Source organism: Caretta caretta, chromosome 2, assembly GCF_965140235.1.
Source record: "Caretta caretta isolate rCarCar2 chromosome 2, rCarCar1.hap1, whole genome shotgun sequence".
NCBI lineage: Eukaryota > Metazoa > Chordata > Testudines > Cheloniidae > Caretta > Caretta caretta.
In genome coordinates, this window is record NC_134207.1 from 167750463 (window position 1) to 167770261 (window position 19799).

The 19799-nt window shown below is 44.0% G+C and overlaps 1 protein-coding gene across 3 annotated transcripts in view; it reads right to left on the minus strand.

Moving 5' to 3' along the window:
• VWC2 (von Willebrand factor C domain containing 2) overlaps nt 1-19334 on the minus strand; it is a 119280-nt gene extending 99946 nt beyond the window's left edge. Inside the window, exons 1-3 of one of the 3 annotated variants that reach the window (XR_012667127.1) lie at nt 18610-19334; nt 16574-17370; nt 4776-4905 (exon numbers count right to left, since the gene is read on the minus strand). Coding sequence is in view for 2 of the 3 variants with exons in the window: in XM_075125575.1 (XP_074981676.1) it covers nt 4776-4905; nt 16574-17296 (853 nt within the window). In the remaining variant the exon portion in view is untranslated. The remainder of the gene's footprint in view (nt 1-4775; nt 4906-16573; nt 17371-18609) is intronic. The other 2 variants (XM_075125575.1, XM_048839237.2) reach the window with 2 other exon arrangements.
• Between the last annotated feature and the right edge of the window lie 465 nt (nt 19335-19799).

Genomic DNA, 19799 nt, shown 5'->3' on the forward strand with positions numbered 1-19799 from the left:
AATCTGCAGAGGATTTTCACAAGAAATTGCACTTCCCTGGTGTTATTTTTCCATACCAATCAGTGTAAACTAGACCTGGTTGAATTATTCCTAGAAAGCAATTTATTTGCCATATTTAACCTTTACTCCCTACCCATAAGTTGTCTGAAAAGTATTCTGAATTTCCCTGTTTATTGTGTCTCAGTGATTTAGAGAAAAAAAAATGTATTGTTTGCCAAAACAAAACAAGGATTACTCCTCCTGCCCCCACAACTGCCAGCCCTCGGCTCAGGCAGTCTAGTCCCATCTCACAGGATGGGCTCTCTCTCTCTTTGCTTCACTATTTTTGCTAGAGGTTCAGAAGACCAAATTACAGAGTTATTGACCGCCTTGCAAGTGGAACTTAGTACATTAATTCTTTTCACAAAGTGATCACTCTATATCTAACCTATCACTCCTCACCCTCAAAGGAAATCTGTACAACGCTTTCAAAAGACTAGCCTGGGAGCGTAAATTCATAACCATACTAGACACTAGAAATTGTGGATTTATGATTTATTACAACAATCTGTAACCCACTAATGCCCCGTTTGGGCTATGACTATAGGGAGTTAAGGGCCACTTTACCTTGAATATGTTGTATGTATGTTTACCCTTAGAATATGCTGTAACTACTTATACTAAAGTATCTGTTCGACTTTGTATTTAGCGGTGACACTCGGAGTACCTTTCCCAGACCTGAGGAAGAGCTTGGTGTCTCTTGAAGGCTGATTTCTCTCACCAGCATAAACTGTTCCAATAAAAGATATTATTTCACCCACCATGCATTAATTCTGTTGATGCACGAGGAACAAAAAAAAAAAACAAAAACACAGCTCTTTCTCTCCGCCATGATGTCTCTGTAGGGCTAACAGAAACAAAAAGCAGCAAAACTTATTTTGGACACTAAACCAATAAGCTAGAACTCAATGCAAAGGAGCAGAACCTTTGAGTAAGAAGGTGCCATTTTTACATACCGTGATTGCTCTTTAAAACTTTTCCGTTCCATATGGAAGAGCATTGTTATTTACCTACATCCAAATGTTCCCAGATATCAAAATACCTGATTTCCTTCTTGACTGGTGTAGTGAGACTTAAGAGAAGGCATTTATTCTTAACTAGTTAGATTTTCCCATTCACTTTTCTCATCACGTTCAATGCACCAGTTGTATTGGTGCGTATGTGCAGAGTTAAAATTTATCAAATGTGAAGCCACCTGTCTCATTTGATAGTGTGCCAGGACGGTGCTAGAGCATAGCAGGACTCCCCATCCTGTTCCATATTCCTGCAGGAGTACAGCCTGAATTTGCTCATCTCCATGTATGTCATGCTTTCACTAATCATTCTCCACACTCATTAGTCCCATATCTGTGTACACGGTCTTATTTGCAAAGTGTATGTCTCGGTCTTTTGTTGCACTGACAGTGAGCTCTCTGGCCAGGGAGGTTGGGGAACTGCTGTGTATCACTAAGTGCCAGGAAAACCAAGATAAATTGGAGTTTGGATTTTGCAGTTTGCCACAAAGATCAGGAAATTTCCAGAACCCAAATCTAAATCTTTTCCTCCTGTACTCACTTCAAGGACAGGGAATGAGAGCACAAGTCTCTTATGGAGTGGATTCTTTGGAACTAGCCTGCTCACTCCTTTATGGACTTATGGTCTGTAGGGTACTCCATAGTAGCTGCTTCCACATTCAGCTGGTCTTCTCTCTCCTCCCTGGTTGCATGGATGGCCTTCCCCATGTGCTCATTTAGGGTCTTCTGGGTCAGCAAGGTGATGTGATGACAATCATACTGCGATGCACATACACAGTGAATTTGTATCACAGGCTTGCATAGGACTGATGAGGCAGGGTAGGCTTTCCTGGCTGATGAGTTTGCTCAGACATTAATTAAAAACATTCACCATTCACTGATATTTCTTTTCTGCCTGTGAAGGCGAACAATTTCAAGCTGTGCAGGTGCCATACTCCTGAACAGCTATATCCCTGCTTTGACAGCAAGGAGCCGGATATTTTTAAAACCAAATTCCATACAGAGGAGCTTCTTTATGAACTTCTTCACTGAACCGGAAAAGCTAAGCCTCTCAGGGACTATCTTGTTTTTGTCATTGTTAATGGCATTTTTCCTTGTCTAAAACCTAAAAAGGAAAAATATTTTCAGTTCCTTATTGCTCCTGTTAATGTCTAACATCTCCAGCAATTTTTGTTTGAAATGGTGTCAGTGATGCCTCTACACTAGAATATACAAGGCACATATGGTTACAATTACAGAAAAATATTCAATGTTCAGGATCATAGGGCTTTCATCACCCTTTCTTACAGAAGAGGATAGCTCACTTAGAAACCCAGCCCCATTTCTTATGTGCACTTTCTAAGCACCATGCTCTCTAAGGGGAGGGAGGCTTATGACAGTACAGAGGTCTTCTCTCTTGGGGCAGGGTGTTCAATCCTCTAACCAGGTGTGCAAGGAAACCTGCAGGTCTCAGGGAATCCATTCAGAGCTAGACCGTGCCCCACTTCCTCCTCCTGGCTCATTCACCGTCAAGCTATCATTGGTAGGTACCCACCACTTTGCACTATCCTTTTGTCCGAGGGAAAAATAATCACGTAGGAGTTACTGCTGCTTAGAGCTGCATTAATGCCTTCTGGGAAATCCACTGGAAAGGATGAAGTGTAAGTAGCATATTGCTCTTCTAACCGAAACCCTAAAATCAGAGGAGTATATTTACACAGCAGCTGGGAAGTGGGATTCCCAGCTTGGGCAGACGTGTGCGTGCTGGCTGTGCTCATGCTAGTGCATTAAAAAATAGCAATGCAGCTTAAGCGGCACGGGCAGCTGCTTGGACTAGCTATCCAAGATCAATCCCACCCAACTCTCCGGCAACTATGCTGAATCGCCCCTGTGCCACTGCAGCCACTCTGCTATTTTTAATGCGTTAGATCGAGCAGAGCTAGTGCCATGTATGTTTATCCATGCTTGGAATCCCATCTCCCGGCTGCTGTGTAGACTTACCCTGGGACAGGCTTCCTCCCTGACACAACCAGTCTGTGCTAGGAGCTACAGACAATACAGCAGATACTGAAAGCAAATACCCCTATGGGTGTGTCTTCTGTCATTCCTAAACTAAACACACTACAGGGACCTATAGGACTGGCAATGTGTCACACCCTCAGGTTCTGTATCCTGTCTTGGACAGTGGTCAACACCTAGGAAGGAGCTGTTTGAGCCTTTCCCCGTGGCTGGAATGTTTCTGGGTGGAGGGAAAGACTCCAGCAGTGTGACACCACACTGCTTAACATAGCAGCATAGACAGGGGAGGCACTGCTTGCGGGAGCAGAGAGCCGTGTAGGGTACATACCCACAAGGTTCAGATGCATCTTTGCGCTAGGCACCTAAGCAGTGCCTCATCATCTACACTGCTATTGATACCCAGAATAGGGGGTGCACGCAGTCCATGTACTCTTAGCGATGCCAAAGAGAAGTGTGCAGTGTAGACGTCACTTCAGAGAGTTCTATACAGTCTCTCTCCATCTAGCTTTTACACAGTTTTCATTAGTTTGTTTTAGCTAAATGTAATGGCATTATATTTATACAGAAACAACATAGGCGGCAAAATTACCTGAATAATTTTAAATGTTTTTCTCATTTTAAATACAGCTTCATTTGATACTGCAGTATTCATTTTTATTAATAAGAAGTTATTTCTTTTTTATAAATGGCGAAATGAAGTATCTCATAATTTGTTCTTCTAAATAGATCAAGACTTTGATCTAATGCAAGCCTTGCTGGGAGTAGAGACTGTCTATCTACTTTAGTTACAAAGAATATTCAAACAAACATGGAAGTTTAATTCATTTAGTTATGAAAATTAAATGAGCTCAACAAAGTACATTTGATTTGCCTCAAGAGAAAAAAAAATCTCTGCAAGGGAAGAAATATGAAGGTAAAATAAAAGTAAGTTCTACTGCTCAATAATGGAAAGTTGGTATCAGGACCCCAATATTGCCACCAACCCTTAGGCAGCATCCTTAGATGATGCACTGAACAGCTGCGCCTGACCAACACCTCTAAAGCTAAAGGCCTACAGCAGCCACACCCCAGGCTCTGATTGGATGGACAGGCAGCATTCTCACTGGGTGCCTGGACTATACAAAGGCCCCAACTGGAAGTGGAAGCTGACTGAGCAACAGGCCGTTGCCTGCTGCCTAGACTGCCTTGCTGTTCATACTGACCCGACTTTGTTGCCCTGCTGTCTCACCTGATCCTGCCTCCCCAACACACTGACCCAGCCCCTTGGATTGGATGTGCCACCTACTGACCCTTGTGCAAACTCAGGCCATTGCTCTGGACTGCCTGCAATACGGATTGACCAGCTGGCTACCCAGCCACTCATGCATCATTGACTAGGAATCAGGACTGCTGCCTAACCCACATCAGCCACCGGGCATTACAGTTGGGAAGAATCACAGGGCCTAGACTTGAAATGGCACACAAGTCACATCCACAATGACCATATGCAGAACACACAACCAGAGACTGGTGTTGATGTCACACATGATTCTCGGGCAACAAAATCTTTGTGGATCATCGTAAATCTACTCAGGTCAAGGAAAACATTCCTTTCAACACAACAGAGCTCTCTTATATTTCTGCACATTTGCTTGGACAATCAAATTTCATTCAAAGAAATATGAGCAACTGGTAGTTCTGAGAAAGAAAAAGCCCAACCATCTGGATGCTGCATTAGTTACCTACCATTTTTGCAGATGGGGCAGCATTGATCTGGCTCATACACTGGATCCACACATTCAGTCTGAGGACAAGCAGACACTGTGCACAGCACTTCACCATTGGCTTCGCAACGGCATTTCTCACATGGAGAAACCTGAAACACAAATCCATTCATTTTTTAATTCATCCATTCAATATTCTCTCCCAGACAGCATAATGCCTTTCTTTGCCTCTGTACTGTCTTTTCCTCTGTCTATTTTACATGTATCTTGTTTTCTACAGTTATTCAGACAAAAGTAGGGCTGCTGCAGTCTCAATTTAGGGCAGAAACTATGCTAGCCCCAGGCACTGTTTTGAATCCATGCTCCAAATTGAGCAACGCAAAAGGTTCTGAGGAAGAGAGAGTCATGTGACGCCATTAAGTAATAGTTGGAAGACATTCCCCATGGCTCCAAGGATTGATGTGGGGTTAGTCTAGAGCTGGTCTTATATTATACTAAAAGTAATTTTGATTTAAAATGGCTTTAGGTCTAAATTTATTTTGTTTTGTTTTGTTTTTTTAATGAAAATCCAAAACCTTAATATTTTCCACAGGAAATTCAGACCAAAAATTGAAATTTTTTCCCCCTCAACATTTCCTGTGAAAACCAACTGGTATTTTCTATAGCTACCAATATTTGAAATTTGAAATCTGGTCTCTCCCTTCTGTTGAGGGTGTGATTACTACTGCTGTACCCCAAATGGCAACGGTACACAGAGCAGAGTTCAGAGAAGGAAATGTGATAGAACACTGTTTCCAGTGGCATCCTCCCCTCCTCCATGTTTAAGACCTGGACATCTTCTACACCCGAACGTTTTCCTATTTCTAGGAATGAACATGAGGTTCTGAAGTGCTCAGATAAGGTTCTGCCTCCTTCTCTCCATGCTGTTTGTAATTCCAGATTCCAGTGAAACAGAAGCACCAACACACTGTCAGACAGGCTGTTCTCACTGGATCTCTGTTGAAACTCTAAGTGGAATTGCCAGAAATCTTAACGAAGTCTGTGCTCACTAGAAGATCACTCCAGCTTGCATTTTTGTGGTCATCTTTGATTCCTCCCTCAGATAAGATGCTTACTTATTCCATTAAAACATCCCCAAAAGCCAGACCTTCCACTCTACCTCAACTCTCATTTGAGTCAGTATTCTCCTTCATCTGGACGACAGAAATATTCTTCTCCCTTGCTTCTTATTCAACCTGTCACATCCAATGTTATCTTGCATACTCACAGCTACTTCTGCCTGAATTCCTCCACATTTCCTGCTTCTCTCTTCTCTTCCTCACTGTAAAATCTCGGTACATGGCTACATCAATGCCCTTGTCTCCTCCTATACACCTATGTTCTATGCTCTGCCACCAATTTCCCCGTTCACTAACCTCTTCCTCTCTTTTTGCTCATGTGCTTGACCCTCTTTTCATGCTGTCCCCTCTGCTCAGACTAGCATCTCTCTCCCAGTATATCTAGCTACTTGCCCTCCTCCATTACATTTAAATTTTGTTTAGACAGACTTCCACAACTAGCCATCCTCTTCTAGTGCTCTTCCCTATAAAATATACTAGAGCTTTAAAAAAAACAGGTACAAAATATATGGTTTGCTTTGAAGATCTTATTCAGCAGACAAAACAATCGAGAAATCAAGTGTTGGGGTTAAATTCACCAAGAGCCTAAGCTGGCACAATTCCATAGACTTCACAATACTTGGGCACATTTAAATAAGAGGTGAATTTAGCCCTGTTGTCTGACAGCTTGATAAGATCAACAGCAAAAATGGGTATTCCCTCTTCAAGTATTCCATATACTATGGTACAGCCAGCTTTTATAGGATTTTTTTATATCCTTGTATCTGATGTGATGAAGCAGCAATCAAGACTGAAAAAAAAAGTTAGGAAGAACATTTATTCAGCCTTATAAAATTTAAGCATCTTTTAATTCAGCAGCTTATTTACTGGAATTTCAACAGAAATTTGACAGAACAATTTGCCTTCAACAAAGCATAGACTGCCCAGAACATGAATCCATTTAATAAAATATTAAGGATACTGTGAAAGGAGACAATCCTGATTTAAAGTCTGAACAGATATAAGTGTTCATAAAGATGTGTTTCCCTCAAATATAATGCGCTTTTGAAGATCACACCTTTCAGAAAGTGAACGCTCTATGATAAACAGATGTCCAAGTAGTAGGTCATGAACACTTTTTTGCATGTAATATATACCAGGTTATTGCAAAGAAATATTTACAATGATCCTTTAATAAGCACTAACATCTCTCATACTTTGTTTTGTTTCCCCCCCCCCTCGGATGAAACATGTTCTTCCCTGGATACACCACCACATATATTTCCTACATCTACAATGTGATCTATGGTACATACTTCACTGCAACTTGTTACTTAGAATCACCTTGCTCTTTGGTGATCAGGAAAAGATTTAGTACAGAGACAAATTCTCATTTTGGTTACACCAAATGTAAATATGGAGGAAATCTCCACACTTACACAGTGTAACCAAGATAAGAATCTGATGCTAAGGCATCCTGTTTTTCCAGCCACAACAGTTTCTTCACTTTGGACTTCATTGTGCAAATATTCACGCTGGTGATCACTAGCAGAGTCTGTTGTAGTCTATGGGACTACTCTTACTCATACAAGCTCTCCAACATGAATAAGAGAGTTGTACAATGTAGTCCTTTAAGAATGCAGTAAACTGAGCACATAAGTATGTCTTTCTACTCTGTTTTGTAATATTTTCAAGAGTACGAATCAAGTACATTTTCAGTAGAAGTGAAGCAGAATAGTTGTTAAAGCAGCATTAGCTCTGTCCCTTATAGAAGTGACCAGGGAGTCCTTATTTGCAGTCTTTGGACCAAATGCTCGCTTGTTGCTGCTTCTTTTTTCAATATAGGCAAGATGTGGTTAAAACTGTAGAAAACCAATGCCTTTTCTAATCTTAATGCCTGAAAAAGGTCACAAAAGTAATATTAATAAGGATCAATGTATAAGAGAGAGAGTCTAGAAAGGCATTTCTTTGCCATGACACCATGTAGTTAGCAGGGAATCATAAATCAGAATTGGAGAAGGTCCATTTGTGCTTCTATTCCATTTTCCCCTCCCCTCTAATGGAAGAACTCTTACTTCAGCATAGGTTCTAATGGCTGGTGCGATGGGGCTGCCACCAGCTCCTTTGAGACACTATTCCACAATCTAACAGATCATGCAGTTAGTTGTAAAGCAATTTCAGAGTTAACACTTAAGTGGTAGTCTTCATTCCTAAGTATCACAACAGCAGATTTTCCTATGCTAACATATAGAAGAACTAATAAGCAGCAGATAAATCTGACCTAATTTGCCAGGCAGCCATAAAACCTATAGGAAATCTAAAGAAGTTGTCTTCTTGAGGGTTTAAAGGAAGATTATGAACAAGTATATAAATGCTTTTCTGTGGAGCTACAGATGTAGTAGAAAAGTTTGCATACATAATTATGCAAACAAGTTGGTAGATCAGTTAAGGGTTCCTCAACAGAAGAGCAAGAAAAATTCTAGCTTAATACAGGCAGCAAGCCAGATCCTCAGCTGTTTAATGTCATAGCTCAGTTGGAGCAACAGGTATTGACCCTGCGTTGCATAAGAGAAACTGAAGATTTCCTGGACAGACTCAGGCTATGCTTCTACAGGCACAAGGTTCTGAAGATTCAGAGCAGGCTGTGCAGCACGGACAGGAGGATGGTGAAGAAATCTGGCAACATGTGACCTCCAGAAGAAGGGGGAATGTCCATGCACCAGCAACGCGGACACAGGTAAGTAACCATTTTCATGTTCTCTCCACAGGTACCATTGCGGGGAGTGGCCCAGATGATACGTCTGGTGGAAGGGAGCAGAAGGAGACTCCACCAGTTGAAAGGCATGAGATGCACTGTCCTAAGGTTGGGGGTTCCACGACCACCACTCCCAAGAGAAGGAGGCGGGTGGTGGTGGTCAGGGACTCTCTCCTCAGGAGGACCGAGTCATCTATCTGCTGCCCTGACCGGGAAAACAGAAGTCTGCTGCTTGCCAGGGGTTAAGATTCGTGATGTGACAGAGTCTGCCGAGACTCATCAAGCCCTTGGACCACTACCCCTTCCTGCTTTTCCACGTGGGCACCAATGATACTGCCAAGAATGACCTTGAGCGGATCACTGCAGACTACGTGGCTCTGGGAAGGAGTATGAGGCGCAAGTGGTGTTCTCGTCCATCCTCCCCGTGGAAGGAAAAGGCCGGGGTAGGGATCGTCGAATCGTGGAAGTCAATGAATGGCTACACAGGTGGTGTCGGAGAGAAGGCTTTGGATTCTTTGACCATGGGATGGTGTTCCAAGAAGGAGGAGTGCTAGGCAGAGACGGGCTCCACTTAAAGAGAGGGAAGAGCATCTTCGCGAGCAGGCTGGCTAACCTAGTGAGGAGGGCTTTAAACTAGGTTCACCGGGGGAAGGAGACCAAAGCCCTGAGGTAAGTGGGGAAGCGGGATACCGGGAGGAAGCACAAGCAGGAGCGTGTGAGAGGAGAGGGCTCCTGCCTCATACTGAGAGCAAGGGGCGATCAGCGGGTTATCTCAAGTGCCTATATACAAATGCACAAAGCCTGGGAAACAAGCAGGGAGAACTGGAGGTCCTGGCAAAGTCAGGGAATTATGATGTGATTGGAATAACGGAGACTTGGTGGGATAACTCGCATGACAGGAGTACTGTCATGGATGGGTATAAACTGTTCAGGAAGGACAGGGAGGCCAGAAAAGGTGGGGGAGTTGCACTGTATGTAAGGGAGCAGTATGACTGCTCAGAGCTCAAGTATGAAACTGCAGAAAAACCTGAGAGTCTCTGGATTAAGTTTAGAAGCCTGAGCAACAAGGATGATGTCATGGTGGGAGTCTGCTATAGACCACCGGACCAGGGGGATGAGGTGGACGAGGTTTTCTTCCGGCAAGGCGCAGAAGCTACTAGATCGCACATCCTGGTTCTCATGGGCGACCTCAATCATCCTGATATCTGCTGGGAGAGCAATACAGCGGTGCACAGACAATCCAGGAAGTTTTTGGACACTGTAGGGGACAATTTCCTGGTGCAAGTGCTGGAGGAACTAACTAGAGGCAGAGCTCTTTTTGACCTGCTGCTCACAAACAGGAAGAATTAGTAGGGGAAGCAAAAGTGGATGGGAACCTGGGAGGCAGTGACCATGAGATGGTAGAGTTCAGGATCCTGACACAAGGAAGAAAGGAAAGCAGCAGTATACGGACACTGGACTTCAGAAAAGCAGACTTTGACTCCCTCAGGGAACCTATGGGCAAGATCCCCTGGGAGAATAACATGAGGGGGAAAGGAGTCCAGGAGAGCTGGATGTATTTTAAAGAATCCTTATTGAGGTTACAGGGACAAACCATCCCGATGCGTAGAAAGAATAGTAAATATGGCAGGCGACCAGCTTGGCTTAACAGTGAAATCCTTGCTGATCTTAAACACAAAAAAGAGGCTTACAAGAAGTGGAAGATTGGACAAATGACCAGGGATGAGTATATAAATATTGCTCAGGCATGTAGGAATGGAATCAGGAAGGCTAAATCACACCTGGAGTTGCAGCTAGTGAGGGATGTTAAGGGTAACAAGAAGGGTTTCTTCAGGTATGTTGGCAATAAGAAGAAAGCCAAAGAAAGTGTGGGCCCCTTACTAAATAAGGGAGGCAATCTAGTGACAGAGGATGTGGAAAAAGCTAACGTACTCAATGCTTTTTTTGCCTCTGTCTTCACGAACAAGGTCAGCTCCCAGACTACTGCACTGGGCAGCACAGCATGGGGAGGAGGTGGCCAGCCCTCTGTGAAGGAAGAAGTGGTTCGGGACTATTTAGAAAAACTGGGCGTGCACAAGTCCATGGGGCCGGATGTGTTGCATCCGAGAGTGCTAAAGGAATTGGCGGATGTGATTGCAGAGCCATTGGCCATTATCTTTGAAAACTCATGGCGATCGGGGAAAGTCCCGGAAGATTGGGAAAAGGCTAATGTAGTGCCCATCTTTAAAAAAGGGAAGGAGGATGATCCTGGGAACTACAGGCCGGTCAGCCTCACCTCAGTCCCCGGAAAAATCATGGAGCATGTCCTCAAGGAATCAATTCTGAAGCACTTGCATGAGAGGAAAGTGATCAGGAACAGTCCCTTGGATTCACCAAGGGAAAGTCATGCCTGACTAATCTAATTGCCTTCTATGAGGAGATAACTGGTTCTGTGGATGAAGGAAAAGCAGTGGATGTGTTATTCCTCAACTTTAGCAAAGCTTTTGACACGGTCTCCCACAGTATTCTTGTCAGCAAGTTAAGGCTGGATGGATGCACTACAAGGTGGGTAGAAAGTTGGCTAGATTGTCAGGCTCAACAGTAGTGATCAATGGCTCCAGGTCTAGTTGGCAGCCGGTATCTAGCTGAGTGCCCCAAGGTCAGTCCTGGGGCCGGTTTTGTTCAATATCTTCATTAATGATCTGGAGGATGGTGTGGATTGCACCCCCAACAAGTTTGCGGATGACACTAAACTGGGAGGAGTGGTAGATACGCTGGAGGGTAGCGATAGGATACAGAGGGACCTAGACAAATTGGAGGATTGGGCCAAAAGAAGTCTGATGAGGTTCAACAAGGACAAGTGCAGAGTCCTGCACTTAGGACGGAAGAATCCAATGCACCGCTACAGACTAGGGACCGAATGGCTAGGCAGCAGTTCTGCAGAGAAGGACCTAGGGGTGACAGTGGACGAGCAGCTGGATATGAGTCAGTGTACCCTTGTTGCCAAGAAGGCCAATGGCATTTTGGGGTGTATACGTAGGGGCATTGCCAGCAGATTGAGGGACATGATTGTTCCCCTCTATTCGACATTGGTGAGGCCTCATCTGGACTACTGTGTCCAGTTTTGGGCCCCATACTACAAGAAGGATGTGGAGAAATTGGAGAGAGTCCAGCGAAGGGCAACAAAAATGATTAGGGGACTGGAACACATGAGTTATGAGGAGAGGCTGAGGGAAATGGGATTGTTTAGTCTACGGAAGAGAAGAATGAGGGGTGATTTGATAGCTGCTTTTAACTACCTGGAAGGTGGATCCAAAGGGGATGGATCTAGACTATTCTCAGTGATAGCAGATGACAGGACAAGGAGTAATGGTCTCAAGTTGCAGTGGGGGAGGTTTAGGTTGGATATTAGGAAAAACTTTTTCACTAGGAGGGTGGTGAAACACTGGAATGCGTTACCTAGGAAGGTGGTGGAATCCCCTTCCTTAAAAGTTTTTAAGGTCAGGCTTGACAAAGCCCTGGCTGGGATGATTTAGTTGGGATTGGTCCTGCTCTGGGCAGGGGGTTGGCCTAGATGGCCTCCAGAGGTCCCTTCCGACTCTGTTATTCTATGATTCAGTGAAGTCAGTGGAGCTATGCCAATTAACACAAGTTGAGGATCTGGCCCAGCATGCATACCAAAGTACTCTGTTTTAGGCAATTTTTTTCTGGACTTCGGAAAAACCCCCACCTGGGTTACAGAAAGTGGAAGTTCTTTATTTGTACTTTAACCAAGACAGGGATTAAATAACCCTTAAAGAAAAAAAAATCTAGAAGTCTATATTTCATTCCTTGCATCTCTGAAAACTAAGTAAAATAAAATAAATCAATGTATAAAACTATATCCATTTACTCTTGGGTTGGTATTTCTAGTAACATTTTCATTTCAGTTATACACCCCAAGAGATCATGAACACGGTTAGGCTGACAAGCGTTAATATATCAGCCTTCTTTATATTTCTCTGTGGCTTCAAAGCACAACAAATGCTTTGAAATCCATCTGGATTTGTTGTCGTCAAGAATTTCAAGTGAGTTGTTCATAAATTAAGTTATTTGACAGGACAGAAGTCGTGATAAACAAAGCAAAATCTGTAACAGCTTTGGGGTTTTACCATATAAGCAGCATTATTAATCTATTTTAACAGCTCTAGAAATTATTCTAATTTCTGACCCTTTGTGGGGTCATTACATATAGGAGTATATTGAATTCTGAAATCATATTTATGAAGTATCCTATTTGTCTAAGTAACAAAGCTCAATAATGATCACTGGAATGCTTCTTTAAAATTCGAATACAAATAATAAAAAGATTCTAATACAATTCTGTCTTCATTGAGGAATTCCATTTTAATCACAATTGGGAGACTGTTCTTTTGTATGGTACTTTTGCTCCCAATCCCATTAAAAGTTCTCTATAAGCTGAAACACTTCCCATACTGCAGCATGGCCCCCACAAAAAGCTATACAGCAAGTGATAAAGACATCTTTATTAGGCTTCTGAGTTTTGGGGGTTTGTTTTTTCCAGTTTTGGTTTGCAATAAAATTTATTTTTCTTTGTAACTCTAGTATAAAAGAGATACTACCACACACACAAATACAAGCAAATTCTGTATGCAGAGATAGGAGTGGAGGGAGATAAAATCTGTTTCTGTGAAATTTTATGTACCACTGCTTGGGAATTGGTACCGTCTCCTCTTTGGAGAGAGGTTTTTTTTTTTTTTTTAAATAAAGCATATGTCAAACTCCATTTATATACAATATATACATGCACACACACTTGTGTATGCACACATGTGAATCTGCATACACATTTTCTTTTATATAAGTTCATTTAATCATTTAAGGAGTCAATATGTTTTTCTTTATCAGAATACGTGACTCATTCCCATTAACGGAACACATGCATACAGAGAAAATAGACTTACCTGTTTGCAAATACTTCCCTGACCCAAATCAAATGGTAGAGTGCTGTACTTAACATCCACAAGACAGTTGTGAGTACAGTTATAAAAATGGCTTCCAATACTGGCTGCAGTTATTTCCATCTGCAATTGTGCATGCATTTAGTGGTTATCTGATTGCACATATAAGTTACTTCCCTTCCATCTTAATCGACTGCAATGGTATATGAAAATAACTGTGCCTACTGTTTTGCACTCACAAATATTATTGGCTGAGTTGAGGCCCAGCTATGCGGTGTCAGTATGATAAAACATGCAGTATAGGCTGCAATTAAAGTGCTGTATAGCTTTAGTTATCCACCCTGAACACACACACCTCCTTACTCATCCTACTTATCACTTATTCTAACAGAGAATACGAATAATTGAAAAAAAAATGGCACTGTATTATGGGAAGGTTTCCTTAGAACTGCCAGAGTCAGAATGGGGTAAAACAAAGCTGAAAACCCAAATCTTTTTCAGAACTATGTAACTCCTCACTTAAAGTCCTCCCAGTTAACGTTGTTACAGTGCTGATCAATTAGGGAACATACTCGTTTAAAGTTGTGCAATGCTCCCTCATAACTGGCAATCGCTTGCTTTGTCCACTGCTTTCAGGAAGAGCAGCCCATTGAAGCTAGCTGGTGGGGGCTTAGAACCAGGGTGGACCGGCAGCCCCCCTAAGTTCCCTGTGCAGCAGCCGCCCAGTAGGCTATCAATTGCCAGCAGTTCAGCTGTCCCTCCCCCCACTGCCATGTGCTGCTCCTGCCCTCTGCCTTGGAGCTGCTCCCCAGAGCCTCCTGCTTGCTGTGTGGGGGGGATGGGGAGGGCTAATGTCACGGTGTTCCCCTCCCACCTGCTCCTGCACCCCACTTACCCCTTCTCCATATAGGGCAGGGTGGGGACATAAATGGAGAGAGACAGAGAGAGCTTGGGGGCAGGAGCTGCTGCCTCAACTGCCTGATCCACTTAAAAGACAATGTACTTAAGAGTGCGGTCAGCATACTTAAAGGGGCAATGCACATCTCTCTCTCCCCCATACACAGGGTGTATGTCTCTGTCTGCCATGCTGCCTCCCCTCCCTCCATTCCTGCTGCCTTGTAGAGTGTGAGGCTACATTAACAACAATGTGTTAACCTTTGAGGGCTTAGCCAAAAGCTAGATCATTTAGCAGGAAGGCATTCCCTGTGAAATATCCCACCCTCTAACTTCACCACCTCAACCAAGCTTCACAATCATCATTGCTGTGTACAGTATTAAATTGTTTGTTTAAAACTTATACTGTGTGTGTAAAAAAAAATTTCCCTGGAACTTAACCCCCCCCCCCTTTACATTAATTCTTATGGGGAAATTGGATTTGCTTAATATTGTTTTGCTTAAAGTCACATTTTTCAGGAACATAACTAAAACGTTAAGCGAGGAGTTACCGTATTACACTTCCAAAACTATCAGGCATGATTGTTGTATGACACCAGCGAGCCCATTGGTTTTATTCTTCCACCACACAATGAACTGTAACCTAACAGCATTTTAAGGCTACTCTACAGTCAGTAATGCAAGATTCTTACATTAAATGAAGACATAGATGGGGTTGGAAAGCTGTGGATGAAGAACACATTAAAATTTTAAAACACTAAGCTATTGAGACCTGGAGACAACACATGCAGGGAAGCACATTATATTGACTTTGCTTCTGAATGTACTTTGCTGAAACAGTAAGGATTTCAGAATCTGTCCCTAAAAAGGGCACACCAACCACCCACATTCCTTCATTTTTAAAGGAATAAATTGCTGTGCCAAGATTCAAGACATTGGGGAGGGAGGAGAGGAGATGGGCCTACTGTTTTCTGGCATATGTCTTGAACAGTGCTAGTGTTCGGAGCACAGCCACCTAGGGATGGCAGGGGGAAAGTGCTCTGATTTATTCTCTGAACAGAATCATTCTCTGGCTTTTTTAGAAGGTGAAAAATATGGAAAGGCATTCAAAAGAAAAATACGTTCCTAAGATTACACAAATACCACAGATGACACCAAAGAAGATTCAAACAGTGTATTTATAACCTTCGTAAAGATGAATTTTCTCTCTCAAATATATGAGAGAGAGGCATGAACTGCAAAATACTAGGCTGAATTTCTAGCTCCCTTTATTATTCCCAACTCCCAAAAGTGCAGGAGCATTCAGATCTGGGTTTTGGTTCAGGCCCGCATCTGCTAGTGTCCATGCACAACAGTACCGGTTTACAGAACTCAGCTATAATGAAAAGCTATTTATAAGGGGAAAAGAAAGAAAAAGTAACTGTACAATCAGACCTTAAGTCCAACACTGTTTCAATATGCAAGATGTATTTGCAATGATAATGAACCTCCACCATTGTGAAGTTTCCTGTAAAACAAAAAACCACAACACAAAAACGCTTCACTATAAAAGTATTCCACTAGATAGAAAATTGACTATTTAAATATTGCCATAATCTATCCTCTGAACCATACTCTGATTAATACACCAAGGTCCATAATCATTCCCACAGAATGTATGTAACTGACATCCCAGTTTGAACAGGCAAAAAAAAAAAAAAAGTTGATTAAAGGATGCATTACTGTCACTAACTAGCTATTAACAATGGAAATCAGCCCCAAATGGCAAATCGGTTTCAAAAGGGATAAGTTTTATGGTTAACATTGTACAAAAAGGGAACAGTAAATGCAATGCTGAAAATGCAATGGAAATCCTGTGGAAACTGTCATGGCACATACATATTAATATTGAATGGCTTCATTGGGATTTTTTTTTTCTATAAATACCAAAGGAAATAATAAAGATCAGCTCCCTCATTTTTAAAATGTTATGGTTTCACTGAACTGGAAAGGTAGTGTTTAAAGGGAAAATTATATACTACTGCAGGTGCAATATTAACAAGAAAGAAAAAATCCTTCTTTAAGAAACCATTTCAAGAACATAAGATCACAGACTAACCGTCACAAATGAGTTAAAAAAAAGCCACGCCCTTACCATGAATTCTTCGAGTGTCTGGTAGGTCTTTCCCCTGAACTCGCAGTAGTTCTTCCTCTCTTTGCACTGTGGGCAGCACTGACTGGTGTCTACATGAATACACCGTGGATGGAGTCTTGGGCACTCAGGTTGAATGCACAGAGGTCCCTCGTCAGTGCAAAGGCAGGGGCAAGCAGAGGGACCTGGAGTAAACTTCTCCCCGATAGCGTAAACGAAGCCACTCTCATCCACACAGCCTTTCCCACGGTAGTCTGGATAGGCATACTCCTCTGGAGGCTCAGGAGTAGTACTAGCAACAACTTCTGGGAGGGATGATTCTTCAGCGGCCTGAGGTTCCTCTGGAACAGCATCCCTTTGCTCCTGTGCTTGAATGTTCCCAGATTTACTGCTTGTTCCCTGACTACTCCAAACCTGTTTTTGCTTAGTCCAAGATTCTTTGTTTGAATAATTTCTGTTTCCTTTGCTCTTCCAATCTCTGGTGCCCTCTTCCCGCCCATTCCTTCCAATTTCATTCATTTTCCCTGGGCCTGTCTGACTCTGACTGTCCGGCCTGGTTGATGTATGATCCCTCTTTTCCTGGCTTGTTTTTATCTCCTGTTTGTCTGGAGCCTTGGCCAGTTTTTGCACAGGTATGGTGGAGCTACAGAGAGCAACCATGAGACAGCAGGTTACAAGAAGAGAACTAGAGAGAGCTCCAATTGCCATTGCAGTAGAGCTAGGCATCACCTACGGCATCCCAGAGGGGCAAGAGATGCTGTATTCACATCAGAGAGAATCACTACGTAAATCCACAGTCCCTAGGAAGAGAACAATTAGGAACACTTCAGCTCACACATTTTTCACCTTGCATTTGTACCAATGCAACATCTCAAACAACATGCAACTTTGTTTGTCTTTTGTATAAATCATCAAAGATCTTGTGCTGCATCCCTCCCTCTACACTTTGCCTGTATGTTGTTTTATAGATTGCAAGTTTTTTGGGACAGTGACCTGTCTTCTTACATCTCTAAAAATGATACACAATCTTAGTGAGGTATAATTAATAAGAGCTGGCATAAATCAGGGTTTTTAAAAATAAAAAAAATGACTGCTGTAAAGTGGATGTACCTAGAATCAAATGAAGCTCTTTAAATCACAGCAGACTCCAGAACAAACACCAACCATTCACTTCCATTTCCTGACTTCATGCATGATGATTTTCATTAATCTTTTATTCAGTCTGATAAGAGTTGTTTTAAAATAACTGCTAGTGAGCATTATTAAAAAAAAAAAAGTAAGTACAAGCATGTTATTAAAGCCAGCAAAGCCAAATAGATCTCTTTGCAATTTCTAACAGTATGCATATGCTGCCTGTTTCTTCCTCTGGTTTACAACAGCAAAGCAAAATAGTTCAGGACTCTACAGCAGAGATTTATTTAAACCTAATGTTTCAGGAGTTTAGCAGAAGCCCTACCAACATAATTACCCCAGCTATTGATTTAAAATATATTTTAAAATTTTATGTTGTGGACAAAAAATGTGAGATGCTAGGTAAACATAAACAGCCTTTACAATTGTTTTCCAACTTTCTGTATAAAGTAACATTTGAGCTACCTTTGCACAAAGCCCTTTGAAAAAACCACCACCACCGATCAGAATATGCTTAGCCCTAGAATAAATGCACCTCTCAGCCTCTCTCACATGTAGTTCTGGCAGACATATCAGATATTGCACTTTGCTGTCTGCTTTCTACAGAGTTTCTCATTGACGAGGCAGGTTAAAAACACACACACAAAACTGATCCCCCACCACACACACACACACCCTGATTTCTGGGGGCTCCTGTAGCTTGCGGAAGGCAAGCTAATATCTAAGTCAGTGAAAAGCAGAAAGCCACTTCTGCGTCAGGGAAACTGAGAAGAGATGGAGCAGGGGATAAGCAATTGCAAGACAACCGTTCATCATTCACCCTCCCCTCCTAGGGGGCTGCTCAAACTTTCCCATGGAAAGCAGACAGTGGGGGCTGACGAGCACCAGGCTATCCCAGCACAACCTACCTTTGCTAAGCCCCTCTCCAGCCCCAGGAGCAGCAGCCAGCTCTCTGCCTCGGTGCCTGCGACTTCGGTGCCTGCGACTTCAGAGCCAGCCCTCCCCTTCTCCGCCTGGCACTTCACTCCTCCAGCCGCCCCGCTCTCCCCTCCCAAGCAGCCCTCCCTCCTCGTCCCAACTTTCCCCGGCTGGGGCGAGCCGGCAGGAGGTCAGCCTCGGGAGGGCGGGGAAAGGCGGGCGGGGGCAGCGCCCCGTCACCTACATGCACGCGAGCGTGAGCCCCGCGGACCGCGGCTTCAGCCCAGCAGCCGGCTCCCGGCGAGGAGAAGCCGCAGCTCCAGCTTGGCTCCCGTCCTCTGGCCACACGGGGGGCGTGCGCGGAAGGGGGAAATCAGCTTCTCCGGGGACACGCACAGCTGCCACCGGCTGCACCGGCTGAGTCCTTCTGGGCTGCCCTCGCCTGCCCCCCCCACTCCTCTAGCATCCTGGCGGGGAGCCGCCCCGAGCGTCACGCCGGACTCCGGGGCTCCCCGCAGCCCGCCTCTGGGCTCTCTCCGGCGCGGGGAGTCTCCCGGCCGCTCGCCCAGGCTCTGCTGTGGCAGCGGTGTCTGGCTGGCTGCAAAGCCCGGGCGAGGGAGGTAAGAAGCGAAGCGCCGCCGGCCGAGCGGGAGTGGGAGCTCCGTGCGCAGCCAGCCCTCGGCTCTGCTGGGGCCGCAGCGGGCCCCACCCCGCCCTGCTTCCTCGCGCGCCTCCCTTCAGCTCCCGAGTCCCGCCCGCACACACGCGCCCTCCTGGGATCTTACCTCCCCCTGCCCCTCGACCGCCCCTTCCGTCCTCTTTGCCTCTCCCCTGCCATGAACTCCTGCCATTGCTCGCAATTCCTCCCCGGGGCGCCGCCTCTCTTCGCCAGCCCCGGGGGGAAAGCGAGGCACTCCACCGAGCTCAGGACGGTTCTACCTGTCTGCAGCTGCCAGGGAAGTGGGAATGGTGGGGTGTGAATTTAAAGGGCAAGAGCTACTCCTGGATAACTCCAGGTATGGCCACTCTTATTCCAAAATAGTGGTGGCCACACAGGTGCAGTGAGTCCTGGCTGACTGCAGTTGTAAACAAGCCCTTTCACTGATGTAAAACTGATGCAAATAAGGTAAGACTCAGGGCAGCACTCTCTCCTTTCCTTGCCAGTTCCTTCTGTCCCTCC